This window comes from Miniopterus natalensis, chromosome 4, assembly GCF_054644295.1.
Source record: "Miniopterus natalensis isolate mMinNat1 chromosome 4, mMinNat1.hap1, whole genome shotgun sequence".
Classification (NCBI taxonomy): Eukaryota; Metazoa; Chordata; class Mammalia; order Chiroptera; family Miniopteridae; genus Miniopterus; species Miniopterus natalensis.
Window position 1 is genome coordinate 40050495 of NC_142084.1, and position 22262 is coordinate 40072756.

Below are 22262 nucleotides of genomic sequence, written 5' to 3' on the forward strand. Positions count from 1 at the left end.
TCTGGAAGATGTCAGAAGGCGCACATTGTAAATGGATTCTTTCTCTGACTGAAGTAATTTCCACCAAAGCACTTCCCACTATTCCACAAGTACAGTGCGTGGATGGGTAAGGGGCACTCCCCGCACACCGCGACCTGATCCGAGCACTTGGGAAATCACTAATGTGCTGCCTGCCCTACTTCCATGTCGCACATGACACGTCCCTCTACAATCACCCAACAGGCCTTGACATGGCGGCATCTTCCGTAAGCAGGGCTCTCCACCAACATCTGCCTGGTGGGAGCGTCAAGTGCGAGCCTTCCTCTTCTAACAAGCAAGCAGGGGTTTTACTCTTTCCCCCCATGGAAAGGACAAAACAATATGAACCGGAACAGCCCCCACTTAAATATACTTATTTTTTGTCCTCTGAATTACAACGTTCCCTTTGTATCAGTGCTCGAGTTTCAGTTCCTGCTCTCCAGGGGATGCACTGCTTTTTGTTTTTCCTTGAGAAACAGACACTTTTCTTCCGAGGCTGAACATGGACCTTTGTATGATTCCCGCTGAAGGCAGGCTTATTGTTCACAATATAAGAACTACTGACTCTATATCATTATTTAGAGCTTATTTTACTTGTAGTTGCACAATGTTCTACCTATCTATGTACCCATTCATTCATTCATTCATTCATTCATTCATTCATTCAAAAAATACTTTGGGGGCCTCTGCTGCATATGCTACTGATGCGAGGAGAAGGGCACAGGCCAAGTCCCCGCCTTCTTGGGGCCCTGACGGCCTCAGCTCCCCCAGCCAACAGAGGAGTGCGGCCCCTCTGCCACTGGCTTACCCAGTTTCTACAGCTCCAACTTTGGGAGTCATCTCTGACCAATCCCATTTCTTTCCAACTCTATATGAAGTTCCCAGGTCCTGTCGATTCTTTCCTCCGCCTACCATTCTCTTTCCCCCTCAGTTTCACTACCACGTCTTAGTTCATCTCCTCATAAAATGAAGCCAAGACGACTCTCACAGCCTCCTGACAGAGCCCTGTCCTCAGGCTCTTCCCTTCATCAACCCTACAAACCACAGTCAGATCCATCTTCCAAAACCCCACGTCATTTAGAGCCAACACCCTGCTCAAGAATCCCAGCGACTTCCCAGTGCCCACTCCTCGAGTCCGCTACCTATTCAACTTCAGTGAAAACCCCCGTTGCTACCACCGCTCAGCAGGTGCTCGCTGCAGGCTACATGCTTGGCCTGTGCTACCTCATTCGATCCCTCAGCAGCCCTGGGTGACAATGTTCCCACTTAGAGATGAGGAACCCGAGGTTTTGAGCAGTTAGGTGACTTGCCTGCCATCACACATCCGGCAGATGGTAGAGGCAGAATTAGACCCCAGTCTATTTACCTTTAACCACCAAGCTAGGTTAGTCCATTAAGACTAACATTCCACCGCCCACGCCGGCAGGGGCTCAGGCCCAGCCCTCTCTCCTCGTTGTAAAAGCTGAGCCCCGCCTGATCTTGTCCTTTCTCTCTATGCGCCTACATCCTACTTGGGTTCCACTTTGTATTTCCTCCACTGGGAAGGTGGCTCCCTGTGGATTTCTTCCTCTTTTTTGTGTAGGTTTTGTTTCCCCCTGAACACAGGCAAAGTATTGTATTTTTCTTTTGCTCTCCTGCAGTGTTTTTAAGCACAGGACTGGCACTCAATACATAAATGATTATTTAAGAACAGGTGCTAAAGTAATGTCCCCTGTTGAAAACAACAGGATGTAGAACAAATACTAGGTGCTTTACTAGACTGTAGGGAGAACTGTTCACAAGCCCCTCTGGGGAGGGCTGTATTTTATATGTTAAAAATATATTTGATAGGGCGGGAAGGAAAGAAACTGGACTGATGGCGCAACATAAAATTTGAAATGACTTGGAACTGTGCAGCAGGAGAGGAAATATATTGAAAAATGCCCTTTGTGTCTTTTGGAGTCTAATATTACAGTTACTCTCTCACTTGCCAGACGGATGGTCAACTCTGATCACCTTCTTTCAAAGATTCGCCCGCCTGAGTTCACACGACTACTTTCCCATTTAAATGCTTTCTCAGACTCTTGAGTTCTGGAGGAAGCTGCTGGCCAATCTGGGATCCAGCGGCTTCTTTTTTCAGTTGTCATGGTGATTTCCCATTTTTGTTTAGTTTGTTCTCAGAAACATCCATAACTGTCCTACCCAAATGCCCTACACATTGTTATTTGGAGTCTGGCTCTTCCTGGTTAGTGAGTCTCTCAGGAAAGCCCATGTTTGCCTTTAAAACCATTGGGATAGGTGGTCTCCCCAGTCAAAATGTAACCCAGGAAGGCAGTCAGCGTTTAAGATACACAGCCACTCTCTTCTGGCATTGCTAAAACCTCTCTGTCCCCTTCCCAGCACACGCACGCGGGCACACACACACACATGCAAGCGCATGCACCCTCCCCCCCACAGGCTTTCTCTCGGAGACAGTCACAGAAAGTCAAACTCACTGGCACTGGTTTATCTCAATGACTAAACAAAGGGGCAATTATATGCATTTCTAGAGCATGGAATGATGCCATGATGAGGTCCAACAACAGTTTTGCAATTTGGTTAGAAAAGGCTTTCAGTTAGGATGGTCCCAAAGCAAGCTAATTTTCATAATACAGCTGTTGTTTTGTGCAGCGATAGCTAATTCACCACACTGAGTATCTTACCCAGGGCACACAGTGCAGTAGGAAAGAGGCCTGACACCCGAGTCAGAAAGCCCTGGGCTGGAATCCCGGTCCACCACCTACCTCCTGTGTGACCGGCATGGGGCAAATTACTTAGCCTCCATTTCCACGTCTGTCAAAGTACCTTCTATATAGGGTTTTTAAAAAATAAAAATAAAAACTAAGTGAAATAATATACAATGTCTGGTAAGTAGTAAGTCTGCATCCTTATGTGCCAGGCACTGTTGCTGGTGCAGGGAACAAATGGGCAAACCCCTATCTTCACGGAGCTTATGCTTGTGCTGGTTAAACAGGGAGAGGAGCCAGCACCACGCTGAGGCAGGCATGGCGCAAATCCACCAGTCACAGACTCGTGCAGGGAGTGAGGAGATGCGGCACTGCTGCTAGAAATAAGTATTAGGCAAAATGGACTCAGCAAACCTATGTGTTATTCTGATTTTTAGAGTGGGTAAAAAGAAAGGCCCCCTGCTTCCAGGCTGATGGCACAGCTCGGCTTGCGGTCCATCAGAGGCCTGCTGGGTCAGCTAAGGGCTGCCCCAGGTGTGGCCTCTTGGAGCAGGCGGTGGGTAGTCTGAGGGCCTCCCGAATTGCATTCTGCTGTCATCCTGGCTAATCTAGGACTTCCCCCAAACCCATTCTGGAAAATTGCGAAGGCTGGCAGTCACAGACCATGTGACCTGCTCTCATTCACGCGAATCTAAATGATTGGTCATTTGCTCAAATTCTACAGATTGCACGGCCTTACCCTGGCCAATGCTCTGCATTCCACTCGTGTCATTCTGTCTGTAACTGAAACCTCCTGCCTTTTATCTCCAGCATGACTCCACCACAGCGTCAGAACCTCAATTCCTGCTTCATGAGACACAGGAAACATTTCTGTCCTTTTTATGCAAAGAATCATCCAAAATGAGGCACAACTAAATCGTATATGCAAATAAGAGCTCCCTTGTAGCTTTCTTGGAGTCCCAGTGATGGGTGCAGGGAGCACACACGGACCTAGAGCACTTCCGAAAAACGGAACACAAAGGCCATGGAAGCAGCTCCCGGGCCTAACAAGCCCCAGGCCAGACCTCTGGCAGACAAACAAGATAATCTGCTACTTATCCTTAACACACCCCTACAAATGGAATTTTAATTTCCAACCTCTGAAGCCTGAAAAATGTCGTATGGTTATCTCTGTAGATCGCACAGGAGACAGCAAGCTTTGCAAGCCACACAGGAGATGTGGGCAATGGCTCCACACACTGGACATTCTCTCCATGGGCCCCGAAGGGCTTGTGCTCACTCTGCCTCCCTCCTTCCCTCTTCTGGTGGGAAGGTTTTAAAGCTCCATTTCTTTTCTGAGGTAGTCAGAGGCTTTTTAGTTATGCAAAATAGATGTTTATGTAAAACTTCCCAGAGAGATGTGTCCTTCCTTTCCATTTCACAACCAGAATTCGAAAGTATTCACTTATCCAAAAGGGAGAACCAGGCCTAGAAGAACAGGAAAAGTAACAAGTACAAAGTTACAAACTAGATGTCTAAGGCTATTATTAAGAGAAAACCATGATCTTTCCAGTCATTGAGAGCTTTAGACAAAAGAAAGCAGCACTCAAGTTTCAGCCTCCGGCAGCCCCCTCACCCAGGACTTGAGAAGCCTGTGGGAGTCCAGGGGCATTTTGTTTTCATTTGTAGGTTGGTGAGGCAGAACACAGATTGCAGCAAATAATTACACAGGCGTCAGGCACCATCCTGACAGTGTGTAAACATCGACTCATTCACTCCTCGTGTCTACAATGTGAGTAACACTTCCATTACTCTCTCCGTTTTTCAGATAAGGAAACAAACAGCAGATGAATAAAAACTTCCCCAGGGCCACGCGCAGCTAGAGACAGACCTAGACGCAGACAGCCCGGCTCTGCTCTTCCCTACATCCTGTGCCTGCGATGCCTGAATGATACTTTGTTGGAGTCCTTAGGAACCCTAGAGAGAAGAGTGCTTGATAATATTAACACAGAGTACTAGAGGGCGAAACCTAAGAGTAAGAATATTTACACAGGAAAGGTCTGAGGGGAAGAGTCACTCCTTTCAGCAAAGGGGCTTGTGTGGCTGGCCTCTGACCCCCTTGGAATAAAAGCTGGTTCATGACCATTCTCATGCCCCTTAGGAAAGTCAAAGACAGTGCTTTTGCCTTCGGTTACCTGGGCTGTAATCCTACCACTTTGCTGAGAGTTTTATGTCAATAAAGGTGCAAGACAGACCAAAACGAGCAGCTGGAATTATTTCTGTTTTGAAACAGGCTTGTTCTGATTGGAAAAGATGTTTAATGAACGGCCTGAGCTGGCTCACCAGATGCTAGAATGAAACATTTAACTCTACCAATTGAAGGGTTCTGCCTCGGAAGATTAGGTACACCCTCACCTGTCTGAAAGCATTGTAGGAGTAATTAGCAAACAGGGAATTCAGGAATGAATTAAAGAACTGAGCCTCTGAGCCTTCATTTGAATGCTGGCTGTGTCTCCAGGAGGCATCGCCACACGGATGGAGACAGCGGGGCAGGAAGCACAGGGAGGTAACTACTTTTACTTTTCTAGGCTGTGAATGAAGAGTCATTTGTCTTCTAAAGAGAAAATCTGGCTTCTGCTCATACTCTAGGATGTGAGAACATCAGGAATAGAAATGAGAATGTCACAAGACAAAAATAATGCGAAGTCACCAGAAAATATTGAACACAGTCTTCGACACAGAGCTGGCCCTGTCTGTCTGGCTCTGGACAGCCTGGCTTAGTTTTACAGAATTTTTAGGTGTGTCTGAGGCTAAGAGAAGTTGGTGGGCCTGACATGCACTTTCGCTGGCCCTGCCACTGCCCTTAGTTTTCCCTAGTTTTGCCTCCACAATCCTCTTAACGGTGGACAGTGGAACTTCCAGGCAGCTTAAAAAACCTCAGTTAAGTGGTAAATGTGAGAACGCTGTGACCCCAGTGAACAATAATTGTTTGTAATGCACATTTTTTTGTTTTAGCAACATGGCTGGTAATCACCTCTGGAGGTAACTTTCTTCTTGATGGTACCATGTGTGTGATGAACACAAACCTCAGAAAAGATGCCTTCTGACAGAAAAGGACAAGGCAGCTTTGATTTGGGGTTAGTAATCAGTTACTTATCCTTAAATCCATCTCTCTTATAAAGGCTGACTCAGTGGCCCTGGCCAGTGTGGCTCTGTGGTTGTGTGTCGACCCATGAACCTGGAGATGAGAGTTCGGTTCCCAGTCAGGACACATGCCTGGGTTGTGGGCTTGACCCCTGACGAGGGGCGTGCGGGAGGCAGGTGATCAATGACTCTCTCTCATCATTGATGTTTCTATCTCTCTCTCCCTCTCCTTTCCTCTCTCTGAAATCAATAAAATTTTTTTTTTTTTAAAAAGGCTGACTCAGGTTTCTGTGGTATAACTGGACCAGGTAATGTCCTGCCAACCTGCTCCTGCTCTTTATTTATGCTCAATGATACAAGAATTGAGGAGATCTCATGGGGAAGACTTTTAGGCAGAGGAAGAAATTAAGGAAACCCTGGGAGCCACTTCTGGAAATAATGATGTTTTTCTCATCTCCTCCATTCTCCTTAACCTCTGAACCCTTAACGTATCTAATCATAACACAGAGAATCGTGGATTCCACAAATCAGTACAAATGGCCAACTTTATGAACAAGTGAGTAGGTACAATCTTGCCTTGTGTTTTTGTTGGAACACAGTAGAACATAAGTGCAGGCACAGAACACGGTCCAATGCAGTGGCCGTCAGCCCCGCCCGCGTCAGAATCGCCTGTGGATTTTTCAAAACTATGACGCCTGAGTGATTCCGAGTTAATGGGTGTGGGGAGGGGTCCCGGCATCCCTGTTACTGGACAGCTCCTAGTGATTCTAAGATGAGCCAGGCTGAGAAGCTGAGCCTGGTAATAAGGGGGAGCGAGAGGATGAGGGAAGATTCTGGAGGCAGGCAGACGCACTGCTGAGAGCCAGCTCTGCCCCTCTCTCACGATGTGAACGGGGTGAGCTGCCAGACCTCTCTGAGGCTCGGTTTTCTACTTGGGACAATGCGATCAGTAACAGCTATTGTGCAGGGTTGCTGTGAAGAATAAAAGAGATGATAAGGCAACTCATGTGTCTAATACTGTGCCTAGCATGTCGTGGGCACCAAGGAAATGCCCGAGCCTTCTGCTTTCAATGTTTCAAAGTGTCCTCGTATCTGTTTTCTGATTTAACGTTTGCTTCAACCTTTCGAGACAGGAGAAAAATACAGGCTTGCCAGCTTGGCTGTCTCTATGCCTGGCTGACTTAGAATTTCACCTCATTCTATTATCAAAATAACTTCACATAAGTATTTTTTAACTCAGTGTGCATTAGCAGTCAAGCACAAAAACAGTTTAAGCAACCTCCCCGTCCCAGCTCTGGCCCTCCAAAGGCTCTCGCTGCCACCATGCGTGAGCGGGTCTCAGAGCAGGGCCTCAGAGCAGGATTCAGGGACCTCACAGTCAGCCTCAGGCAGCCACGGAGCCTCCTCACAGCAGCTGGCACAGAAACGGGCAGGGCCCAGCATCCAGCACAGCCCTGAGGATTCCTTACTTGGAAGATGGAATTTCCTAGATTCTTTTAGCAAGTGGGAAGTGTCTCTAAGCCTCTCAGGCCGTCTATGTATGAATGAGTCCATTTATTACATTTATCATGGAAAGTAACAAGTCAGCAATTTCATCAATAAAAACCAATTTCTGAATTCATTATGCTAATTAGTAAGGTCACCTGTTGGGTTGACGGAGGTAAAGATAACAAAAGCATTTTCTATAGCTGCTTGGGGTACTTCCTCACAGATAAAAAAGAAGCTGAATGCCTTAGTGAGAACACGCCAGTGAGAATTTTTCATTCAAACAACTGTCTGTCCCTGGCACTTAAGTCTAAACTAACCAGTCCAGTCATAACAGCACGTTGCCAACACAAAAATATTTTCAACTAAGTTACTTCATATAATAAGCACTTAGCACAGTGTTTGCCTATTAAGTACTCAATTAATGTGAGCTGTTATTATTATTATTACTATTGAAAATATAATGAACAGAGAGACAAGTTAAAAAATAAATCAATAAAATGTAAGAAAACTCTGTTATAGAAGCTGAATTAATAAAATCTAAATGTAGGTGATCTTATATTACCGCAAATCAAGAATTATTCTGAGTCTTAATTTATCTCTGGTTCCTTCATGGAATCAGGAATTTGGGTTAAAGGTCAGTGAAAAGGGGACAGCAGAAGCCAAAGTCCACCTGGTAACTATCTGAGGAGGAAGATGCATCTCACCAAGTGAGGCACAAAGTAATACTGTTCAGGACTTGGGTTATGACCCCTTAATGAGCTGCAAAATCAACTGAATGGGTTCTGTCTAGCACTTGGATAGACTATGGAAGGTATCACGTAAAGTAGGAGTGAATGCTGTTTAGTAAAACTTTCACACACATGCAGGTGTGCAATGGATCACACTGTAATATTTTACTGTAGCTGGTTAAAAACTTTGGACAGTCCCTGGCTCAGGACACGTGGGTGAGGAGAAGTGTGGGCATCAGGGTGTTGGCCAGGCAGGTGAACATCTCCTAATATATCATTAAGATGATTGGTATTTGAGGGTAAGCCTGGGGATCCTGCCCTCCCACCCCCAAACGAGGCTTTATTGTCTCTAATTATATACTTGCTGCAGGGAGCCAGACTTCCTGGAGTTTTATTACAAAGTCTAGAAATTGTAGCAATGATTTTCAGACACCAAATTCAGAATCAAAAATTCAAAACAAAACAGTCCAAAAACCTCAGAGACATAAGTGTATCACTTTGTTAGAGAACTTCCACTTCTCTCTTCATGTGGATCAGAAAATAGCACCAAAATGACAGACACTTCTCCACTTCCTTGAGCATGGTTGTAAAATCTCCTAGATCTTTAATTCCAGTGGCATCTTTAAGAATCTGTCCAATGGCAGGGGTCCCTGAACCGCCCATCCTTACAGAACTATAACTCCAGGGGCGAACTGCAGGGCAGAAACATTCACGGCTCTGCCCCAAAGACAAACTTGTATCTTCTGTCTTTACTCTGACTTCTGTTTCCACTTTAGTAGTTTACTGCCAAACAGCACTGTGGCTCTTAGTTTGCAGGAATGGAGGGAGGGCAGACAGTGTCGCCTCGCAGAAGGCAAGGGCTGGCTCATCAAGACTCACTTTAAATAGACCACAACTTTTTGTTAATAAAGAAAATGAAAGGAACGAGTGCCAGTTTGTGACTGGGCCACATGAAATCTGTGTTTATAGGAACAATTATAGAGGTTAAGTACTTTAAAACCATCTTATAACCAGCAATGCAATCGGAAGTAATTTTCTCTTTTAAACAACTGATAAAACAATCCAAACCCATGCTGAGATTGCACAAGTACAATACCTGGACTCAGCACAGTGCTTCTGGTCTTCTGAGTGCTCTTGCATCCCATTTCCAATGCAGCCCTGGAAGTCTGGAAGCCCAGAATCTGGTGTCTATGGGGTCTGGGGTAAGCTCTTATGTTTTTTCTGTGTTTTCATTTCTTTGTATGCAAAACTGGAGAATAACTACTGACTTGCTAATATTCTGCCTTGTTCAGATTACATGACTTAATGCGTTAAGTGCTTTTAAAAAGTGTTTCCCAATTGTAGGAAGGGAAGTTTTATTAAGATAATAGTCTTCATGTGCCAAGTGGAATCACAGGTAAGCTTTAGGGGAAAGAAAAATAGAAAGGCAAACTGTCATATTTCAATTCCATTTCCTCTTGAGAAAATAAGCTAGATGGTGTTAAATGATCCTTCGAGCCCAAGTTGCAGGTAGTCGTTTAGCCTTCTTGAAAGCTTCCAAGTAAAACTGAAAACATGAACCGTTTCAGATTTTGTTTCTCCTATGAAAATCTTTGGAGAGCATGATGGTATTTTTCATCTCTTTAGGAAGAAGCTACAGCCCTATTTCCTTTCCTGTAATATTGTAACATTATTTACAGAACCATTTCTCTCAAGAACTTGTTTCCTTTCCACAGAGAACAGGAACCGTTGCTGTCTTATAGAATGGAAACATCAGCCGCTGAGCTCAAGCTCAGACACTTAAAACTGGGAGGAATCTCAAGCACCACGCGAGGTCACCGAGGCCGATGGCAGTTCAGTGATGTGGTCCAGCTTTTGGTGAGAGAACCAGAACCTGAATCCTGACTAGACTCAGGTCTGTGGTTCTTTCTACTCTTTTCAGAATCCGACATCTACAGAAAAGCTATATTCTTTTTGCTTAATGCGTAGTTTCTGGTCACAGCTCAGCTACTGACTCATGCCCATGATGAAGCACAGATGTTGTGAGGAATAGCTGCTTGATCACCTGTGCACACAAGAGTCTATAGATGGTGAGACACATAGTGGACTTTTAATCAGCGTTGACCATGACACCTGATTTCACATTTACACAGCGTTCTTCCAATTGAGGAATGCTTTCGAAAATAAGAAACAAGCGGGAATCTCACAGATGACCGCCCATCGTCAGCTAACATGTTCTCAGAGCACATGCTCTCACTTTGCCATTTAAAAACATGAAAAACTAATACACACATACACTTATCTTAAGGATCTCAAACGTCATGAAACATTCTCGGTCTGGTGAGAAAGCTTTCTACGTCTATTAGAACTCTAGTAAGCAAAGTGATTTGAATAATCAAGAGAAAAAGATAAATAAAACACTGATTCCACAGGGTGTCTGGTGTCAAATTTCTTTCCTGGTGACATCTACTGACCCACTGTGCACGGGGCCACGTGAGCTGGGGCACGAGCTGCTCCCCAGTCTGCTGTGTGAAACAGCTTCTCGTTGCCATACGAGCATCGGCGTCAGGTGAGAGGTGACTCTGGGAGAGTTCCTGGCTTTTAGGGCAGCCCACAGCAAGGGACGCTGTCTCGACAAAACATGAAGTTATCTCCGGCCCTAAGCTGAAGCTGCAGGAGCGCAGCAGCCAAGCCGTGGTATTGTCTTAGATGAAGCACAGGATCGCTCTGCGCTTCCTGCGGGCCCCTCTCTCTTCCTGAACGAACTCCGGGGAGCGGCGTCATGTCAGGCTTTCCAGATGGATTACGCGAAGCCATAGCTCAATGTCATTTTCAATAGGAAGCCTCATAATTAAAGGTCAAATAGTCACTTCATCTGCAATCAATCAATAGAAAAAGTACTAATACGGAGGACTAATCAATCAATGGCAAACGCACTAATAAAAGCAATGAATCAAATTCAGCACGTGTGTAGGTGCAAGTCCATGGAGGAGACTGAGACAGGGAGGAAACAGGAACAATAAAATAAACTGAAAGCGTAGGTACCAGGGAGTATTCAGAAGGCTCCTCTAGCAAGAGCTTTCATGTCTGGTTCTGTAGTTACATGGGTACCACTCAGCCTGAGATGATTTATTCATAAATACAGATACTAGATGTAACAATGAATGGCATTTCATAAGTATTCTATCTGAGATGTTGAGTGTGTGTGTGTGTGTGTGTGTGTATAAAATCACTAGAAGAATATTATGACAGTGATTGCCAAAAGGATATATATATTTTCTAAATACCAAGTAGCTATAGTCTGTTGTATTTCATCTGTGTGTGAGAGGAAGTATAGCTCCAAGTGAAATTATCTGAAATTTCCTCCTTTCTGAAATATGAATTGATCACACTTAGTGTGATATTCTTTCATTTCCATGCAGAGAGAAGTTGCATTAGGTCACCATTGTGACATCCTCTGTACCAGTGATGTCGGGTCATCAGGAGAGGGGTACATGTACTGGATCTTGTGAAAACCGACACAGTAAATTTATAGTACTTACCAAGGTCATTCTAGCAATAGGATCCAAACACCCCTTGCTATATGTGAAAATAAGGGTGCTCCCGACACAAGGGGGAAAGCCAGGTAGGATCAAGGCATAATAAAATAGTTGCGTTGGAACTAAACATCCCTAATCTAAGAGCTAAGGAATCTGAGCCCTGGGGAGGTATCAGAGGAAGAGTCAAGACGAGCTTTGAGGCTTTATAGCTCCAAGAGAGACTGAGTCTATGTTACAGAAGTAACTAAGGAGTTACGTTGCATGGTTACTTAGAGAACTACACTAGTATCGTACTGGAGAATCTAAGTATCTGTTTCATGAGAGAACACTATAAAAGCGACAAAATCCAAGTTACCCAGACCCTTTTTAACAGAACAGCTACATCTGATTGGTGTTCAGAGCACCTATCAGTTTGTCTGAAAATCAGCTTTCAGAAAGTATCAAGAACAAAAGAGTATGGCTTTGGGATTAAGGAAAGAAAATGAAAAGGAGGAGTGGACAGGTGTTTTGCTTATAGAAAAGATGAGAATGCTGATGTGCTGCAGTGTGCTTTTGGGCAGAGCTCTTTGTTCAGTGCAGCCAGCTCCACAACAGAAGAACATCATGGAGAAACCAATCCCCTACCTCCACCCCCCAGGGGTGGGCTGTGTTTGAAAGCCCACTGCAGATGTGCTCACAGGCGTTTGCTGCAGCCACGGCTCAGCCTCTGCTCCGACACGGGCTCACTGGACCCTGAGGCGGGACTCTAGTATGTCTGCTGGCACCCACCTCTGGACTCCCCACCTTTATAACAGTCCCTTACTTTTTAGGAGACCCAGAAATCCAGACATCACATGAGGAAAAAGTATAAGATGATTTCTTTGAGGTCAACAATTAAACCATGCCTGTTACATGAAGATCTACAAGATAGACTGGAACCTTGAGAATGGTAACACAGTCAGAACATAGTTAAAAATAATACAATAGCTACTGCTTAAAGAATATCAGCTAGGTGCTCTTTTGGCGCGATATCTCACTCAATCCATAGCATTTTACACACATGCTGGCATGGACTGACTACCAACTGTGTATAAGTACTGTGCTAGTTATTTAATGAATTTTATTTTTAATCTTTTCAATCACCTTACAAAATGAGTACTATTCTGCCCCATTTTACAGATGAGAAAACTGAGGTTCAGGGAGGTTGAGTGATTTGTCTGGAGTCACAAAATCAGGCTTTCAAAGCTCTTTCAACTTCAATTTGATGATGATTACAAAGAAAACCTACCAAATATACTGCAATGTATGAACAATATATATCTATATCTATATCTATATATATCTCTCTCTATATATAATTTATTCAAATTAGCTGAAGCCCTAGGTAGCAACTGCTCCTTAAAGAGTTTGTCCAAGTTCTAAATCACTTTCCAAACTTGGCAAGACTGACAATAGATGCTGTCAGACAAATATGTGGGGGGTTAGTAAAGACATTATGAACTGTCTTTGCTTTCTAGTTTCAGGCTAAACTTTAACATGAATAGACGTACAGCCGTGTGATGATTCTCCATTCTCTTCACGTGCCAGAATGTACAGGAGTTTTATTACAAGTTTTTACCACAGTGTGCCTACTGGCCCAAGGAGTCTGTGAATGATGTATATTTCAATAAAGTTTCTGATTACTTAATGGCTTTTAATGACTGAAAACATGGATTCTGGATGCCTAAAACGTTATTGGGATAATGCCACTAAACTGGCTAAAGCTGAGTAGAAAACAGCATTTTTCCTTCTTGGTCTATTTTTTGTCCATTAAATAAATACTTATTTCACTTTAGGTGCTAATCAAATTGAGTTAATAATAACGATACGGTGTTTCTTTATCGAAGTAACATAACATTCTGAAATGATTAGAGAAATAACATTATTTCCACCTTGCTCCAAACTTCTAGGGGCAACTCTAGAGCCTTCCAAAGCTGAGTGTTTGCTCACTGTGCACCCCTGCCCCTGGTTTTTAACATTAACACTCTACATTGAAAACCTTTTATAATAATTAAAACCTTACAAATTAAGCTAGATCTTACATTTTAAAATTTAGGCCCTTCAAAATTGGTTGAATTATACAGCATAATGGTATTTCAAAGCAATGACCCATACTCACTTTGCTACTGTTTTAACAGTTGATGATACCCCATTCCATTTAATTTGAAGAGCGGCTTGAATTTCACACTCATAAGATGTAACTATCTGAGGGTAATGTTAAACTAGTTTGTGAGTCTATGAATCACTTACCCAAAGTGAGAGACTTATGTGTAGAACAGAAAATGATGGCCACAGTGTCTGCTGGGGTGAAACCCGAATTATTCCTAGGGACAAAAAAAAAAGTGCTTTACGAATACTTTCATTAAAAGCCTATTTAACATACCCCAAGTCAAACGCAGTACCCACCTTCACGTTAATGTCCCTTTAACCAACCCTGGTGATAGAAGCAATTCTACACCCAAATGTATAGAAGTTTCTAGATTTCTTTACCGAGAATCATATCTGAGCCATTTATCCTTGGAAAGGAGGCAGCTGTAAAAATGTGTGGAGGAAATCTCTAAGATCACGTGTATAGTCAGCTGGTGGTGCGGGACTTCAGGACAGCTGTGCAGCGAGGAACTCTGCTAGCTAAGCAGCCAGGTTATCACTTGATAGTAACCTGGTGGCTCGAAGGAGTCAGTGTATCAGCAAAACTGCTCACTCAACAAGCAACATAGCCTCTGGGCAGCAAACACACACTTTTGAGAAATACATGGTATGAACAAAGATTCAGCATCATATGTTTTAGTTAAAAAATAATAAGTTTTCCTCAGTTACCATATATCAAGTACTCCTCTAAGGTCTCTGCATGTAAAAATGACAATCCTATAACAGGTGAGACAACATCCCTACTTACAGTTGGGAAAACTGAGGCACATAGAAGTTGCATGTTACCCAGGGCCCCACAGCCAGGAAGTGGCAGAGCCAGGATTTAAGTCAAGTCTGGCTCCTGTGCCTATGTCTTAACTGCTGTGCTTTACTACTGGTACGTAATATGTTAAACATAAAAATAAAACCTCACTTAGTCAAAAGCCATTACATGGGGGTGAGTACTGGTGAGTACTGGTGAGTATCCTAATCAGATTTCCTATTCAGGTTATAAAGATTTAGAGACCAGGACAAAGGTTAGAAATGTAATTATTATTATTGTGTCCTTGATACGTTAGAAACGATTCCTTCCTGCAGAATCAGGGTGTGAAGACACAGTGAGTCTGTCCGATTTTTAAGGCTCTCTAGAGAAAGCGAGCCCACCGTCTCCCTTGGTAACTCAGCCTCATATATAACTTTTGTTGGTAGAGAACCTTCCCTAAACAGCCCCCACATGGGGCTCTCTTTGTTATACACTCACTGGAGGGGAGAAGGGCCCTCTCCTGGGCCTCCCCCCATCCCCGTATGTAGGTTAGGAGAGTATTTAATTGCCCTTCAGTCTTCTTGCCTCTGAAACATCCCATATGCTCATGCTTCCTAAACGGTCCTACCTCCAGCTCTTTTTCTGATGACTACTTTCCAAACCACATTCATTTGGTGTCTCAGCTCAGCTGAGAATTCTCTGTGGGTATATATCACTTGACTGTAATAAGATTGCCCAATCACTCCTACATTTTATCCTCATATTTACACTGTGATACACTCTCATTTTTTAAACATTTGCTACACAGCTAACATATAGTCCTTGATCCCTCATTCACCACGGAGGCCCAACGTGAAAGGAGCTACGCAAGTTTCTGTAAACATGTGGAGGAACAGAAGACAGGCATAGGTACTCTATGAAAGAGAAAGAGATGGAGAGTGAGAGGGAGGGAGGGAGGGAGGGAGAGAGAGAGAGAGGGGGCTGGAGGGAAGGAGGGGGTGGGAGGGAGGGAGAGAGAGAGGGGGCTGGAGGGAAGGAGGGGGTGGGAGGGAGAGGGAGATCTATTTGGCACTGAAAGAAGGATTATGTCAAGCTTGGCAGGGGAGTGGCATGATGATGGAGAATAGAGAACCGTCTTGAAGGTGAGCTGGCCCTTAAAGAACAGGTAGAGACGTGTGCAGACCTGTCTTTAGGTAAGGGACAGCGAAGCTGAAGTATGGGAGTCTGGGGCAGCTGGCAAAGAGCAGACTCTCCAGGCTGACTGTGTGCAGGGACACTGGCTTGTGACAAGGAGTGTGGCCTTGATAAGTGGGACAGGAGGTTAGAGAGGAATAACCACACAGCTCGGCGTAAGACTGAAGATGATGAGGCGACGCAGGAAGGACCACGGTGAGGGCAGGAGATGGTGGTAAGGGACACGAAGACAGAATTAAACGAAGTTGTCAAGTGCTGACCTCTGTGAAATACCTGTTCCCTCCCAACAGCTTAAAAGCACAGGCTTTTGGGGCAGTTAGACCAGAAGTTAAACCCAGACCATCCTCTGTTTGTATATAAAATGGGGATAATTCCGCCTGCCTCTGAGGGTCACTCCCAGGATAAATGCCACTGTTTGTTTAGAATCTGGCACATTGCAAATGTTTAGCACATGCTAGTTATTTTACTGTTACTGTTGCTTTGTAACAAAGGAGGAGGGATTGGAGAGAAATGAGAAGCTTCAGGCATATAAGGCTGAGAAAAGCATCAGTGCACTGCGGGAAACAGGGAATGGAAGGGGCGCAGTGCAGTCTGGGCAGGAGGCTGGGAGCTGATGTCCACGGGCACTGGGCTGGAAGTCACGAGAGGGAATGGTGCTTTCAGGAAATCTGGTGAAGAGAAGAAGAGGGTCATGGGAGAGCTGAACACGATTATCTACTGAGAGTGAAACAACGGATGAGGCAGGGACCTCAAAGAGGCCCCAGGGGACCAGACTGAGGGGTCAGCCTCGGAGGGGCTGTTTCCTCTAGTCTGTGAGCTGGGGACAAAAGAAGAGAAGGTGAGTGAAAAATACAGAAGTTTTCCATGTGGAGAAGGGGAAAGGAGACACAATTTATATCAGGGATTTTACTTTCTTTGTAAAGGCTGAGGCAGCTCACTCATCCACCGAGTACTGGAGGGAACACCGAGGGCTGGGAACCTAAGAAACTAGAAAAGCTTGAAGTAGGCAGACCGGGGATAGGATACAGTCAGTTGCACGGGAATGAATGCCCCTCTGTGAGTGCAGGACACACAGAGTCACCGCCGGGGCCAGTGCGGACTGCCCCAGCCGTGCCTGGGGTGCTCGCAACACTACGGAGGCCTTTCCTTCCAGTCCTTTGCTGCCCTTGTTCATCACCAGTGGCTGCTGCATCTATAGTCATGCAGAGAGCCTGGCAATACACTCTCCGTTGGTGAACTTGGCTCTGCTCTGCATTTGTTCTTTTCCCGATTATAGCACATTTCCAATGTGTCAAGATCTCTCTGGCCCAGAAGGCTGTGATTTAAGCTGGTGCTGGCTGCCACTGGTCAGAGCAGCGCGTGCAGTGTGGCTAAAGGGGACGTCTGCAGGGACATGCTTGCTTGTCCTCTGTTTCAGGTGCGGAGACCGCAGCTGGGCCCAACTGGGCAGTTGCGGGCCTGGTCTGAGTTGAAACTGCCCTAGAGTCCTACTGACACAACCTGTCAGGCGGGAGGGAGGATCGGTAAATAAAAATGGAATGTTTAAGGTTAAAAGCAATATTCCTCTTAAACAGGGCTGATTTACAGTCTATTTATAAAGTAACCGGCCATGCCCCATTATGGACCATGGGGAACACCAGCAGAGCGGCCGCTCACTCAGCCCTCCGCTCTCAATAAGGGTGATGGGAAGCTGGTGCGCAACCCCCGCGGGGAAGGCTGATCACTGATCATTTCCTAAGCCCTCTGCTGCCCGACTTCTTCCCTCTGAACAGTCTTCTAAGGCAGATGGGACCACTGCCTTGCCTTTTCCACAAAGGGAACTCGAAGCACAGCTTCGGGTCACTCGACTAGTAAGTAGGCTGCCCAAATCTTGGAGATAAGTTTGCCTCTTGGAAATTATTTAAAAAACACCACCACCAAAAACAAAATCCACCACAAAATTTAGTGGTTGAGGGCAGCTGTCTTGTTAAGGAACCTTCTCTCCACCGTACTCTCGAGGGATGGCTTGGTGGGAAAAGTCGTGACAGGACACAGGAGAGCTACGAGCGCTGTACACTGTCCTTAAATAGTAATGACTGTAATTATTTTCAGCGATCAGCATCTCTATTGTGTCTGCTCACATTTTTGAAAGGAATCACGTTACTATTTATTCTCTAATTCTACTTTATGTCTTTTTAATATTGATTTTCTTTTTATCTTGCTTTTATAATTCTTTTGATCACTTTGGCTTCCCTTGAGATGCTGATTTCCTTTCCTTCCCAGCTGGTCTATTTATTCTCTTACAAAGCCTCCCATCAGTGTTCCCCACATAATATGTATTTTGCCTTCCTCTGCAGTACCCACAGAGGAAAACATGTCAGAAGGTTGTACAGGGAGGCTCACAGACTGTGGAGCAGAGAAGCTCCTCGCAGGGAGCTCTGTGTGAGCCAGTTTCAGAGGGAACTTCCACGTGAAATGCTTTCCTTTGCTGACCTCTGGACCTGTGTTTTGTCTTCACTCATTTTAGGAGACAGCCTCCTCTGTCATTAGCTGAGCGGCACTGAAACAGATGCCCAGAGATCTGTGGCTAAGACGCCTCACCACTGACAACAACATGTTTTCCTTCCCTCCTTCCCTCCCTCGCAACCCCCCCACCCCGAGGGCTGGGGAGGCCCGTTGAGACATCTGATTGAAAATGTACTGATAAGGATTGAAAGGCCTTCACAAATATTCAAATATTTGTTTTCTTCCATCTCCCTTGCTAATACTTTCTTTTGTCCCTCTACTGACATTCTAGGTTTCTGTTACTCTGTTATCTGCTTATCAAACTGTCTTTTATATATTTTTAAAAGGCTTCCAATGACTGCTCTATTTTTCTAAGCCTTTCAACATTTTTTTTTTTCAACTTTGACAGCTTCCCAAAATTGCAGAAAGCAAAGGTCACTATGGATGGCTGACTCTTGGTTTGATGAATCAACTCTCATTTCCTAGCAACTGTGACACAGAAACATGAAAAAGAAGGTATTACAAAGCTAGAAATGCTAATTCCCTCTCCTCCACAATTAGTTCTTGAAATAATATGAACTATTTTGATATAATAAATATTCTACGGTAGCTAACATTTATTGAGCACTTGCTATATTATATGCTAGGTATCATGCTGATGGCTTCATGTGCATATTATTTAATTCTCCAAATGACCCTAGGAGACAGTGCTACTACTGACTCCACTTTATAAATGGGGAAACTGACAAAAGTTACAGAGTTATTAAACAGAATTGAAACTCAGGTCTGTTTGGCTCCAGAGTTGGGATTTATAACCTAAACACTATTCTATAGAAAGAGAAATGAGAACACAGTAATACTTCTCAAGTGTGTTTTAAATACTCAAAGCAGAAGGGGTTCAGGTGCCAGACGCCCGGATTGCAACACGTCAGGTCAGTCAGCCTAAGCAATGCTAACCAGGGGAGCAGAGTGTTGTTGCAGGGAAGTTGTTTTCTAGGCTGGGTCTCTCCTGGTTTAAGCTAAACTTCTATCACCGGAGGTCAGTGGCATGCTGTACAAAATAGACTGATTTCCATGCTGAGATTTTTGTGTCTTGATATTTGGATTCGTTTTTAGATGTGCTCGATTGGTAAGAAAAAGATGAAAAAAAAAGCAAACAACCCCCCCCCTCAAAAAAAAAAAATCACAGGCAAATTTGACCTATTTTAAGTAGAAAAGGAACAAAAAGTAGGAAAAGAAAATTAAATTCAACAGCATATAAACCAATGGATCCTAGTTCCAACTCTTGGTATCTCTGATTAATTTGTGTTTCTGTGTGAACGTGAAGAATCCAGTTAAGCATTCTCTACAAATTCCCTAACCAGAACAAATGTTATGAATTTTAAAAGAAACTGAAGTAGTTGAGTGCAGTAGAAAAGGCATGGGGCAATGCTTTTGGAAATGACAAACAGACGTGGCTTTCAATTCCAGATGGAATCTGATTTTGGTTAAGTTACTAAACTAAACTGTTCTAGGTGTGGGTCCTCAGTTGCAAAACAGCAACAAAAATGCCCAGTAGCACAGTCTTTGCTGTCAGACTCACAAGAAATAACACGTGCGCAATCCCTAGCACAGTGCCTGGCACAGAGCAGGGTTCAATAAATGCTAGTAATTTTCATTCCTCCAATAAAATCCCCAGGTGCAGCATGAAAAATAAAAAGTGAAAACCATTTTCTAAATTTTGTCCAATTGCAAAATCCCCAAATTGTAATGGAATATTTGGGGCTACACACCCATTACCCAGGAGCACAACAGCAGCCACTCCACAGTCTGTTGTTTATCAAAGAACGTGATGTCTGATATTGGGCCAAGCATGTTCCAAATGCAACAGAACTTCAGTGAAGGCAGAATAGGGCAGAAAAGGAGGGTCTCAAAACCAAGGCCTTACGAAAGCCCAGTCTGCTTCAGGCTGAAAATTCTCAATTTTAATTCAAGCAGTTGTGATCCACCACCCCTCCCCTCCAGCAAGCCCACTAGCAGCTGTTCTGTTTTTCAAGAAATTTTCAGTCACTCACTCATGGAACATGGCATCCTACCTAGTCTGACAGGACAGGATGAGTGGCCTGATGATCACTCTGCCACAAGGACCAGCAAACAGACAGACAGTGAAGGGTACATGTCTTTTCTGAGGTGACCTAACAAGTCATTTACAAAAATTTTTAAATAGCTCCTACTCTCAGACTTACCCAAATGAGTCATATTTTCTCTGTCACTCAATGGCTCTAGGCTTTATTTCATCTTGTTCACAAATCCCAACACAGGCTTGGTAAAAACGCCTCAAATTATACCAATCAGTAAGTTTTTATTGACTGTTTACAATCAGGCTCCTGCTATACCAAGTGCCATAGGGCCAGCTGCCCAATGCGAGGCCTGAGCCCTGTACTACCCTGACCCTGGCAGGCCTCATAAGCAACCCAGGCCCCCTCCCTGTGGCAACTCACTGCATTGCCTGGCAGTCACCGGCCTGGCTACCTGTCCCAAGCTTACCTTTCTAGGCACTATTATTATTTTTAACCTTCCTCTGCTCTTATGGTCCCAGTGTATCTTGGGGTGTGTGTGTGCATGTGTGTGTGTCCAGATTTGCACTGTTGCTTCTCCCACCAAGAACCTCCTCTTTGCAGCTGTTTACATGAGCCATTCTTTACGACTCTTGTCAAATCCCATCTCTTCCAGGAAGCCTTGCTCTGTCACTGTCTTTGGAGGTGCTTTCTTCTTTGAATTGACTATAGGTTGGCTTACTGTACCTCTAAGAGGACAAGTAGTTATCCATGCATCTATCTAATCTGTAAACTCAGGCAGGATCGGAATCATCTCTTATTTCTGGTATTCGCTATGGTAGCTTTCTCATACCAAAGGCGTAAGTAATATCTGTGCAGTGTATAACCCTGGCGGAAGAAACTGCATTAGAAGTGAGCCTTTAAGACCAGGAAAGATGAACAAGGCTATGGAGACCAGCTTTGATGTGAGGATAGCCTTCGCAAAGGGAAGGCATGAGAATGCATGAGGTTCTTTCAGGGCACAGCAAAGATTTTACCTCAACTTAAGGATTAAACAGCAAGATTGCTAGTAGTGGCTCATGAGACTGGTCTTGCCTCAGCCCCCCAAAGTGAACTTCACTCTGCAGGCTCTGGATAACCAATGAAGATCTCTGAGCATGAGCGCTACTATCAGAACTCTGAGTTATTGGAAGCAGTCTGAAATGCATAAAAAAGTCAGGCCCAGAAGTGAAAATACCAGTAAGATATCCATTGCAATAGTTTAGGGCACGAAGAGGCAACAAGAGCCTGAATTAAGGGAAGTGGCTTTGGAAGCATACAAAAGATTACAGAGGTAGGATCGAGAGAGTTTTAAAAAATAAGGATGTGAAGGATTCCAGTCTGAGTAACTCTGTGGATGGTGGTTCCATTAACAGTAAATAAACAAACGAGAGAAATAGAGTGTTGGGGGAAAAGATGAATCCACTCTGAATATCTTGAGTGTGGGGTCTTATTAAGATAGTCGGGTGAAGATATCTAAGTGGTAAGGATAAGTCACGCTGGAACTCAGGACAGACATCGGAACGGAAGGTCCAGGCCGGACAGTCATCCGCTGACAGCTCACAGCTTGAGCCAGTAGAATGGAGGAGCTGCCCAGGCACACGGCGTGAGGAGATGAGACGGGCCAAGGGCAGATCCCCTCCTAATGTCGCTGGAGGGTGGCAGGAGCAAGGCGGATGCTCAGGCAGGCGGGAGAAACACGGGAAAACCAGAACAGGATGGTGGCACAGAAGTAAAGGCAAAAGCAAGAGTCTTCATTTAGAAAACCAACAACAAGAAATACCAAATCACTTACCTTGTCGAAAAGATGAAGGTTAAAAGCATAAAACCCAGCTGAATAGAAAATACTGGAAAAGAAAGGATTGAATCTAAATTAGCGCTATAAAAGTGTATCTGTAGCATACTTACTGGCACGCTTCGTTTGATCTGAAACTTATGGGAACTCCAATAGAAAAACAAACAAGCATAAGCTGCTGGACTGATAAAATCATTAAATTAGTGGGACTCAACCTGTTCTTACT

General features: G+C 44.4%; 1 protein-coding gene across 3 annotated transcripts in view; it reads right to left on the bottom strand.

Moving 5' to 3' along the window:
* The window catches only part of SLC10A7 (solute carrier family 10 member 7), a 190841-nt gene that overhangs the window by 7261 nt on the left and 161318 nt on the right, over nt 1-22262 (bottom strand). For all 3 annotated transcript variants that reach the window (XM_016206893.2, XM_016206892.2, XM_016206895.2), the window contains 2 exons: nt 22037-22088; nt 13849-13922 (listed from right to left, as the gene is read on the bottom strand). In XM_016206893.2, the coding sequence (XP_016062379.2) occupies nt 13849-13922; nt 22037-22088 (126 nt within the window). The remainder of the gene's footprint in view (nt 1-13848; nt 13923-22036; nt 22089-22262) is intronic.